An 11,565-nucleotide genomic window follows, 5' to 3' on the forward strand; every position below is an offset into this window, starting at 1 on the left:
AAACAGCTGTCAATTTTGCTTTCTGAGAATGTTGAAAAAAGAAATAAAGAGTTTGACGTCATGATAATTGTAGAGAAAATGGTGAAGTCCCTTTTTCTTTTTTTAAAATATATTTTATTGTTTTTTTTACAGAGAGGAAGGGAGAGGGATACAGAGTTAGAAACATCCATGAGAGAGAAACATCCATCAGCTGCCTCCTACACACCCCCCACTGCAACCAAGATACATGGCCTTGACCGGAATCGAACCCGGGACCCTTCGGTCCACAGGCTGACGCTCTATCCACTAAGCCAAACCAGTCAGGGTCCTTTGTCTTTCTTTACTTCTCATTGCTTGTATTAACCACAGAGTGAAGTAGAAAGCAATGTGTGATTGCCCAGCTCGCCTGGCTCAGTGGGTGAGGATCAATCTATGAACCAGGAAGTCATGGTTTGATTCCAGGTCAGGACACATGCCTGGGTAGTGGGCTTGATGCCTAGTAAGGGGTGTGCAGGAAGCAGCCCATCAATGATTCTCTCTCATCATTCATGTTTCTGAATCTCTCTTCCTCACCCTTCCTCTCTAAAATCAACACAAATATATTTTAAAAATTTATATATATATTATGTAAAAAGTAATGGAAGAGGAGCAAGACATACTGTGCCCTGGAAACCACTGTAATGACTATGTTGTTATTTACATTTAAAATGAAGCATCATAAATAAGTAAAGGAAAGAAGGCTGTTTCTCCCTGACTTGTAGCCTGAGCCTCACTGCCCTGCACCCTGAGCATGAGACACAGAGGGATGAACAGAGACCCCAGTAGAAAGGCACAGATTAAAGGAACAGCTGAAGTTCACCAGCTTCTGTTCTACAAGTTTCCACTAAGAATCTCCTGTGTCCACCTCAGAAATTTTGAGCATAATATGTTCAATAATTTAAGTGTAGACTTGAACAATAATAGCTGCACTAGCACAACATAAAAGGAAACCAGACCACCAACTTCTTCCACTAGACACAAAAATACACTCAAAATGGATGAAAGACTTAAATGTGAAACATGATAACCATAAAACCCCTAGAAGAAACCATAGGCAGCAAAACTGCAGACACCTCTCAGAGCAATATGTTTGTGGATACATCTCCTAGGGCAAAGGACACTAAGGACAAAATAAACAAATGCGACTACCTCAAAATAAAAAGCTCTGCACAGAAAAAGGAACCATCAACACAATGAAAAGGGAGCCCAGTGTGTGGCAGAACATATTTGCCCATGATACATCTGATAAAGGGTTACTATCCAAAGTCTATAAGGAATTCATACAACTTAATAAAAGGAACACAAAAAATCAAATTAAAAAAGGGGTAAGGGAACTAAATAGACACTTCTCCAAAGCGGACACACAAATGGCCGAGGGATACATGAAAAGATGCTCATAGTCACTGATCATTAGAGAGATGCAAATTGAAACAACAATGAGATATCACTTCACACCTGTCAGAATTCCTATTATCAACAAATGACAAGTGCTGAGGAGGATGTGGAGAAAATGGAACCCTAGTGCACTGCTGGCGGGAATGCAGACTCGTGCAACCATTATGGAAAATAGTATGGAGTTACCTCCAAAAAATTAAAAACGGAACTGCCATTTGACCCAGTGCTCCCACTTATGGGAATATATCCTAAGAGAAACCCAAAACACCAATTAGAAAGAATGTATGCACTCCTATGTTCATAGCAGCACAATTTACAATAGCTCAGGTCTGGAACCTGCCCAAGTGCCCATCAATAGATGAGTGGATAGAAAAGCCCACTGAAGAGAAATGATTGCAATCGCATAAGTAATGCCTCCACCTACTTAGACAAAACTAACGTTTGCTGTCAGCGTTCAGGGCTGTGGGCCCCACTGACACCTGGGTCCTGGCTCAGGAGGGGAGGAGGTCACCACTGAGGACAATGCCCTTCACACAAACACTCCCAGGGGAAGGGCGAGGGTCCTGACAGGTTCTTTTGTCAACAAGGACACAAGCCCCTCCACCTGGGGAGAGTTCTAAGGACCTCAGGATGGGGTGAGCCTGCCTTCAGGGGGTTGGGAGTCCAGGAGAGTTTGGGCTGAGGACACTGTCACTCCAGAATAAAGCGTTATTAGGGCTGATATTGTCCGTGGTGCTGGGAACATATTACTATCTTGTTATTAGAATCTCCACACCTACACCCACCAGCAAAGAACCTGGATTCCTGCTGGGGGTGTTGGCACAGCCTGAGGAGAATTAATGACCAGTTCCAAAGCTGGAAAGAAATGGCAATGTCTATAGAAGTCCTGACCTAGTGGCCCCCGTGAGGCATAACCACAGGGCCCTGCAGGAATGGGTTCTAGAGGAGAAACATTCCAGAAACTCGTTCACTAAAAACCTCATACCTGTTGTGCATAAAATAGTAACCAAACTCAGTCCTTGGTTCTAAAGAGTTTATTTATCAACCATGGTCTGGTAAGTACCTGACAAAACACACAAACCCACAGAGATGAGGGAGCGTGACGCCCATGTTGCCCAGAGTCAAGGCAAACTTTTATTTCTAATACAAAGAAGAGCAATATTTATGTAATATATTTATATACGAGAGTATGTACCTGTGTGAGTATTTACACATCTACCTACACTTTGACTTTGGGACAAAGACGTTTCTCATTTGACTGATAGGTATCCACTTAGATGGCAATTATCAGCAGTGTAGATTGATGACATTTTCTTAGACCACTAGATTAAATGAAAACAAAAAAGGGAAAGTGGAAAGAAATGTTTAGAAAATGAAAACCGTTGTGTTCCCTATTTAAGGGCCATGCTTAGAAAGAAGGTCATTGCACAACTTTTGGCCCAAGGTTGTTCTCCAGACGCCCAGCTCAGCCAGGCCAGCAGCACCCTCGTTCGCCCATGGCCTTCCTGCTCTCTCTACTCACCGCCCTGGTGGTGTTCAGCGCTGGCCCCGGGGGAGCTCTGGGCTGTGACCTGCCTCAGGACCACATCCTGCTCAGCAGGGAGAACTTAGAGCTTCTGAGCCAAATGAGCACAATCTCCCCTTTCTTCTGTCTGAAGGACAGAAAGGACTTCAGGTTCCCCCGGGCAACGGTGGACGGCAGCCAGGTCCAGAAGGCCCAGGCCATCGCTGTCCTCCACGAGATGCTCCAGCAGGTCTCCAACCTCTTGTCCACAGAGAACTCCTCTGTCACCTGGAACACGACCCTCGTGGACCAACTGCGCTCAGGACTCCATCGGCAGCTGGAAGACCTGGAGGCGTGTTTGGTGGAGGAGATGGGAGAGGAAGGATCTGCCCTGGCCATGGAGGGCCCTACCCTGGCCTTGAAGAGGTACTTCCAGGGCATCCGTCTCTACCTGAAGGAGAAGAAATACAGTGACTGCGCCTGGGAGGTTGTCAGAGTGGAAATCATGAGATCCTTCTCCTCAACAAGAGCCTTGCAAGAAAGGCTAAGAAATAAGGATTGAGACATGAGGTCACCTTGAAAGGATTCTCACTGATGAATGTGCCAGATCACGTTTGCACATATGTCCTGGGTCATGTGCAAAGGCTCCTATATCTGCTTTAATCACAGATTTTAGGTTTTATTCAGCAAGTCTTTTCTCAGTCCCTAATAGTTAATGCTGTGATGTTATTTTTTTTTATCTATCTATGTATCTATTTATTTATTGTTTCTTCATTTATTATTTATTTCATGTTATCTTATTGGTATAATTACATAACCAATATTTGCCATTACCTTGTATTCAAATTTACAAAACATGTTTCCTTTTTTGTCATCCAACTTGCATTTTGCTTTATTTATGAAATTCTTATCAAAATAACTTCCTGAGTTCTTTTGTTTTGAAAACCTAAACCCTTAATTTTTCTACATAGATCAATTTCAACACACTCCTTGTCTATTCAGTCCTATAGAATAGTCCCACCACTTCTCAGAAAATGCCTACCAAAAGCTAGAAACACATGGAATTGCGAAGAGCCCTGGAAAATACGGGGGACACTCAGTCCTAATGTCTGAGTTGTAACCGCTTCATATTCCGTCATCAAGGAGCAGTGGGTAGAAACATCTGCGAGTGGAGTGGGAAAGATATCCGGTCTTTGTTGGCAGGAAATAAGGTCTTCAAGGTACGTGTGGAAACATCTGAGAAGTGAGATGTGGAGGTTAGTGCTCTTTTTCCCACACACCTAACTCTGTGGAATGGGACTGTGCCTCCAGCTTGACCCCTTTTTCCCAGCGTTGTTTATGGGTTAAAGAAGTGGTTCTGCAGCCAGAGCGTTGGGCTGGATCCTAACTCTAATTTAACAGCAGCGGGACCTTGATAATCCATGTAAACTCTCACTGAGGTCCCGGGTTTCCTCCCCTTTAATGAAGGGACAATCACAGTAGTTTTTCATAGGATTTTTGCCAGGTGGAAAGGAGCAAATACACACAAAAAGCATAAAGCGGTGCCTGGCAAACATGATCAGGACAGAGGGGTAACCCTCAGGCAGGAGCCCGGTGCGGAGGGAGGGCCTAGAAGCAACACTGGGGAGGCTGCCGGGCCCTGGCCTTAACCGGTCTTGTTCCTGTGTTTTCACGTGAGTATTAGTGTCACAGTACATTCAATGAGTGAATATTCCATGTGCTGTTTGCTGCAGATATGTGCAATTTCTGTGCATTATCCTTCAAAAAGTGTTCCTGGGGATGAGTAGAAATAGTTGGTCGATTTTGGGCCTCCCAAAGCTGGCGGTGATGGGGTCCAGGCTGATTGTTTGAAGGCAAAAGGGGAAACTCATCTAGTATTTGGAGTTAAAACTGCAGTAAAGCAATATGAACATTCCTCTTCTCTTTGATGGTCTTTACTACTTTCCACATGTAATCTTTGAACTCACACACACCTACACTGTAAACATGACAGAGATGTCTGGGGTGCATCTGTATGTTATAGATGCCACACACACATATGACATGCTCATTGGTTGTGGTTTGAAAGGAGTTGGGACCAGGGAACTCAATCCAGTGGCCATGAAGTGAGGTGGCACCTGCTAGGCTGGATGGGAGTGGCCTTTGTTGACCTTCCAGTTTTGTCCCCTTTTGTCAAGAACCCTTTGGGAGTTTCCAGGACTGGGACGGGCCTGGAACCCTGGGGGCACAGGCTTCCTCTCTGCTCAGTTGCCTTGGGCAGCGCTGTGCCGCAGATGGAGAACTTAGCCTGTTTATTCTGCTTCTAACTTGGTTTCATTTCTATAGAGTTGGAATCATATTTGGGAATTACCGCATTCAGCGATGCCCATGTGTAGCAATTTTCTTTTTAAAAAGAACAACAGTCAGGCTAGGGAACCAAATGTTCAGTCCCAAAAAGATTGGATCTTGCTTTTCCTTCTCTTCTTCCCACTATTCCAAACCAATGCTTAGAAAGGAGACATCAGGAATGGGAATTCTCAGGAGAGATGAGGCCATCATCCATCTGTGAAAACTGTAAGGTCATGGCATGGGGCAGACTCTAGGGCTTTAATTGAAAACTCACTGACCACAAACTTGGCTGTGGTAGAAGATTCCAGCGTAAAAATACCAACAAATGATTCTGGGCCATGGAATGGCTTATTAAGAGAGTTTAGGTCACAGAGTCCTGAGTCCCTCCACTGTCCCCCACCCACTTTCCCATCTCTGGGCCAGGCCTCTTTCTTGCGTTGGATCTGACACATAAAGAGCCACACTGAGTCCCTGAAATGCTCTGATCAGACACGACTGGATTTGTCCTCAGGGAGCAGAATCCTCTGGGATGAAGCATCCGTATCACTGAGAATCACAGAGACTGTGCCCTTTTCAGGAAAGGACCTCTGTCTGAAATATCAATAGAGGACCACTTGCACAAAACCCTTGGTATTTGACTTTAACAAACAAACTTCAATTGAAAATTTTTTGATCAACTTTAAAACTGAATAATGTGGAAATACAAGAGGTGTCCATGGATCAATGGAGAAAATCACGTGAATATTAATCATGTTTGTTGCTTCTTGAGAATGCGAACAGCAGCTATTGCACTCTTTGTGGGTCTCTCGGCAGCCACGCAGGGGCAGGAAGGACACGGAGCTCCAACAAGTCAGGTTCTGCTCTTCAATCCTGGGCTCCCCCAGCTTTGATGTTATTTCTCTTTTCCATAAAGTCCCAGAGCACAGCTGCTACAGACATGTCACCTCCTGGAGCAGCTCCTTCTCAGTGGTGCTGACAGTTTAAAGGACATAAGATTTTCAATTCCTCTTCTGAAAACCTGAGACAACTTTAGTCATGGCCACACAGGAAATCATAAAAATTAAATAAAACAATATTTGCAAGTCACAGGCTGAGAATCTGAACAGAAGGAATGACGGCTGCCTTTCGTGTTGATGTGGCACACAGTCATCTGCACGGTCCACACTGAGCCAAGCCAAGAGCCGCTTTGATGGCATCTTCTCTAACACCCTGGGGTGCACCTGCCGAGTTCCCCCAGGAAATGGCAACACTAAGGGAAGGGGTGTCTGTAGGACTGGGAAAGAACGGAGCTCCAGTTGCCACCCTTATATCAGTGACTGGCGCAGGAACAAGAGGAATCTCAGAGCCCACTCTGCAGAGGACCAGCTCTGAGGAAAGGCTCCTGACAAAACACTGCTGTTCTGTGAGTGGGAACAATGAGCTCAATAGTCCCCTCTTTCACCCTCAGAGGCAGACCACCTCTGGGGGTTTATCTGAGGCTCAGGAAAACATAAACAAACAGGCAAGCAAGAGGCAGAGGGTGATGCTGGTAAGAAATGAGACATACCTAGGTTTTTAGCCCTTGAAGATCCCAACACTCATTCAAAAGCTCTTTCCTGGGTTAGCAGAAGGGGAGAGTACTTCCCTCAGGCACAGAGTTTAAGAAGGACTCACATCTGAGTCATCAAGATCCACAATACTTCCAGGCAATACGAAAAAATGAATTAATGCAGCACATCCATGGTGAACAAAATGTCAACATTTTAGAGACATGAAATGGCCTTCCACTTGCAAGTCCTCAGAGGCTTAAGAAGGGAGGGGAAACGGTGCAAATATAATTTTAGCAAGTTCCATTCAGTCTACAAAATTCGAACCAAAGAAAAGGAAAATATCTGACCTGCTAACTGTCCTCTCCAGCCTGTACACAGCACCAAGTTTTACTTTCAATGATTCGTTCAAGGTGAGGTCCTGTGATTACATTTCAGTAAAGTGAAGTTAAAGAAAAATGATTCACCATTGTCATGTTGGACAAGAAACTGTCCAACATGGCAATACTCTCAACTGAATTTTATAAAAATTTTAATTTTTATAAAAAATATCTTAAAACACTTCTATTGATTTCAGAGAGGAAGGTAGGGGGAGATACAGATAGAAACATCCATGATGAGAGAGAATCATTGATCTGCTTCCCCCTCAAGCCCCACCCGGGATGTAGCTTGCAACCAGGACCTGTGCCCAGACCAGAAATGAAACCAGGACTTCCTGGTTTCATAGGCAGAAGCTCCAGTGCTGAGACAGGCAGGCCAGGCTGAACACAAGTCATCCTGACAATACTAAACAGTGTTTGCTTCCATTCTAGCCAAGACAGTAAAATTATATTAAATCCTTGTTTGGGTACAATAAAATACTGTTGAAATAAAGTGGAAGTTTCATACATGCAGTTTTTATACTCTGAATGGTAAAAATTAAAACTTTTTAAATTTTCAGTTAATATTTACTTAATAGTCAATACACAGATATTTTTAAAATTCTAATAGAATCATGTTTTAATGTTAAAAATGTTTAAATTTTATGTGGATATTTAAATATTTTTTAAAGTTTAAAAGAATGTGTCGGTTTTACGTTTAAAATGTATTTAAAATTTTACAGCGACATTTATCCAATTCTAAAATATTTAACTATTTTAAAAGTTTAAGTGATGCTTTAATATATAATATTTCATAAACATTAGGCTTCATATTTGTATTTAATATTAAAGTACTTTAATATTTTGAGTAGCTTCAGGAAGAGCCGTGTCAATGCTCGCACTTTCCAGTGTTTTTTAACTTTACCCCATGGCTCCCTAAGGTTGTCACGTTGAGACATCGCACAAAAGCCCCAAAGCTCCTGCAGAGCCGCCCCTCCCGGGCCGGGCGCCCCACTCACCCCACAGCGTCCCCAGCGGGAAGCAGTCGCGCCAGTCCTTCCCGCGTCCGGCTCTGAGTCTGTGGACATCCAGCGCACAAAGCGCCCCGATTCTGTGCAAACCCCCCAACACGCTCTCCTTCCAGCCTCTGACCCCCAGCACACGCATTCCCGGTGGAAATGGCCTCGCTGGAGCTTCCGTGCAAAAGGAAAGCCCCACACTCCTGGGGAAGCGCAGAGAAGGCCCGGGCCAGTGCTGGTTTCCTGAGAACAATGTCCACGGGAGGCGCAGGCAGAGCTCCTTCTTCAGTGGCGGCGGCGCAGGAATGGAGGGTTTCACCTTCACTATTAAAGCAGCACCAGGCGCTCTGTGGGGCCGGCCAGCGCTTCTGTTCTCAGACCAGCCTGACTGCACTTTCCCCAAAAGCAGCTCCGCTAAAGGCCTCCTGCGCGCCGTCTGGGAGACAGCTAGAGAAGCGCGCTTTCCAGGGATCCCAAGAAGTTGCTGCTAATTGTGTCCCCGAATAACCCTGGCGGTAGTCTTTTCCAAAACCAAGCCCTTCCCCCCCACAGCAGCTTCACCAAAATGCACCCATGTTCAAGCACCCTATTCCAAAACGCAGCCCTTCACAGAACACAGCCTGTGCCAAAAAAGCAGCCTTTCCCCGAAAAGTAGTCTTAACCAAAACTCACCCATTTTCAAGCAGTTTTCCAAAACCTAGCCCTTCACGAAACACAGCCTGTGCCAAAAAGGAGCCTTTCCCCCAAAAGTCGTCTTTACCAAAACGTACCGGTATTCAAGCACCGTTTTTCAAAACGCAGAGCGCACTCAGAGCGCACTATAAAAGCACTATAAAAGCGGCTGATAGTCGCTCGGAAGGGCTCAGACTGCTCTGCTACTGAGACCAGACTGATGGAAAAGGAAGGCTCCAGAAAAGGCCACCTGCTCCCCCTTGCGGCCAGCCAGAGAATCGCGCTTTCCAGGGCACCCAAGAAGATGAGTTGCTGCTGCTCATCCTGCCTGAGATTCCCCCTGGAACTCTCAATGGCCCAGATCTCTCTGTGGCTGGTGGCAGGGGTGACACTCTGCTCCATCCCTGCTGCTTCTCTTGAGGAGGTCGTACTTTATGTCCAGAGAGGAGACAACCTGAGAATCTTCAATCTTTTGAGGCAACTGCAAAAGGACGCCCCCTCACTTATGCCTGGATGACAGAAATGACTTCCATCTTTTGAGGCATCTGCAAAGGACCCCCCCTCACTTATGCCTGGATGACAGAAACGACAGGAAACTTTCTAGACCTTGGTCATTCGTAATCCCTCACCAGTCTGGCCTCATGCATTCCTCCTTCAGTGACCTAACATTTGGTGCTGAAGAGGAGCCATCCTCCCGGCTTAGGTTACCCCGAGTTTGCTACTCGGAGAGCAGTAGGCAGCAGCAGCTCGTCCTGGGCTTACCTCCGAATCCTACTCGGGTGACTCGAATGTTGGCCTCGATCGGGCCTCCCTCCCTCATGGGGTCTTCCCCACCCAGCCAAGAAGGACGCCAGACCGGGAATCTGTCCTCCTCCATTGCTGAGCCTCCATCCCACACTGGCGAATCTCCTCTAGGTGAGTGACATTCCACAATTTTCCTTCTCTCGGTTCTGCTGCCCACTCTCTCTCTGACGTCTCGAAAGTCCTATCGCCAGGCCAGAAGATTCCTCAGCCGTTTGGCTTTGGGTCCTTCTGGATGAGGGACGCCCAGTCCAGAGGGTCACCTCTCATTTCTCGTGGTGATTTGTTTAGCGGCAAGGACGCCTGCCCTAAACAGTCACCTTCGGATTTGTGGTCTGTTGCTCACCCTGCCTCTCTCGTGGGCCACGCCACACTCCCTCTGCACACTCATGGGGGACATCATGCCCAACCACCTCACTTTACTTTGTAACACTGTTTGGCCACAACATAAACTAGATAATAAGTCTCAATGGCCTGAAAACAGCACTTTCAATTTTAACACACTGAGCAATATAATTTAGATAACTGCTGTCACTGCAATGGAAAATGGTCAGAGATTCCCTTCGTCCAGGCATTTTTTCACCCTTCAGTCCTACTCTACCCATCAGATTTTTCTCCTTCACACAAAACATCTTATTCTTAACACCTCTGATCCTGAATCTACTCTTGACCCAGCAGACCACCAACCTCCACCCTTTCCCCTACCTCACCTGCAGTAGATTCCCAAACCCAGACCCTCCTAACCAGCAACCACCCTCTCCCCGGCCCCTGAGAGCCCACATCTCGAGAATGCAAGCTCCAAAACAGCCTTTTCCCACCTAACACTTGCTCTCAGGCCACCCAAAGACCACCCTCCTCAACAGCCTCTTCTATTCCTGTGCCCATTCTACCCCTGAGGGAGGCAGCAGGAACTGAGGGCACAGTCTGAGTCGGCGTCCCATTCTCTATGTCTAGCCTCACACATATTGAAAGGCATCTCAGGTCTTTTTCCAACCCGACCACCTTTACTAAGGAATCTGACCCAGCCCTATGTCCTGACCTGGCACCACATCTATGTCCTCTTGTCCTCCTCTACAGAAACTTACCACCTTAGACTCCATCTCCCCAGAGGGAACCCTTCTTCTGAACACCCATTTTTTATTCCAATCAGCCCCCGACATATGCTGCAAACTTCAAAAAATAGATACAGGGCCAACAAACCCCTCAAAAAGACCTCGTTAACCTGGCCTTTAAGGTCTCTAATAATAGAGATGAGGAGACCCAAATCCAAAAACAAAGGCGAGATCAGGCCAAGGCTGAGGCCCAGAAGGAGGCCTTCCAGCTCCTGGTCACCACTCTCATGAACCGCAAACGAAGTGCCGGTCCTCCAACCAAGGGTAAGTCAGAGGCTAAGCCTCCTCCGGGCCCATGCTTCAAATGCAATAAGGCAGAACACTGAGCCAAGCCCTCCTCAAACCCGAGACCCCTGCCTGGGGCCTGCCCAAGGTGAGGAAGGAAAGGCCACTGGTAATTAGACTGCAGTCTGGCCACTCTGGGTCGGACCTTGGCTAGTCCAGCATGGCCACCCTCTGGATCTGGTTTGGAGCTCCCAGACCTCCTGGGACTGGCCACTGAAGAAGCTGCCCAGGCTCTGACAGGGCCCCACAGACTTACATCACCAGGACAGAGCCTCGGGGAACGACTGTGGTGGCAAGTAAGCCTTATCTCCTTTTTAATTGACACTGGGGCCACTTATTCTGCCCTCTCCGAATTCGCTGGGACCCTTGTCCCCTCCTCAGTCTCTATTATGGGGGCTGACAGATTAATCTCACAGCCATTAGCCACCTCACTGCATCTTACTAAATTCCCCCATTCACTCTTTTCTCATTCTACCCCGGTGTCCGGCCAGGGCTACCATGCATCCCCTCATAAAGCCCAGTTGTCCCAAACCACAATCACCTACC

The 11,565-nt window shown here is 46.6% G+C and overlaps 1 protein-coding gene across 1 annotated transcript; it reads left to right on the forward strand.

Annotated features, from left to right (window-relative positions):
• Positions 1 to 2,763: 2,763 nt before the first annotated feature.
• On the forward strand, positions 2,764 to 3,514 carry LOC102440626 (interferon omega-2-like). Its single transcript, XM_014463773.2, has one exon. It carries the CDS (start codon positions 2,910 to 2,912, stop codon positions 3,477 to 3,479), a length of 570 nt encoding a protein of 189 aa, XP_014319259.1. The 5' UTR covers positions 2,764 to 2,909; the 3' UTR covers positions 3,480 to 3,514.
• Positions 3,515 to 11,565: the final 8,051 nt, after the last annotated feature.

This window comes from Myotis lucifugus, unplaced genomic scaffold (genome assembly GCF_000147115.1).
Source record: "Myotis lucifugus unplaced genomic scaffold, Myoluc2.0 scaffold_221, whole genome shotgun sequence".
Taxonomy (NCBI): Eukaryota; Metazoa; Chordata; class Mammalia; order Chiroptera; family Vespertilionidae; genus Myotis; species Myotis lucifugus.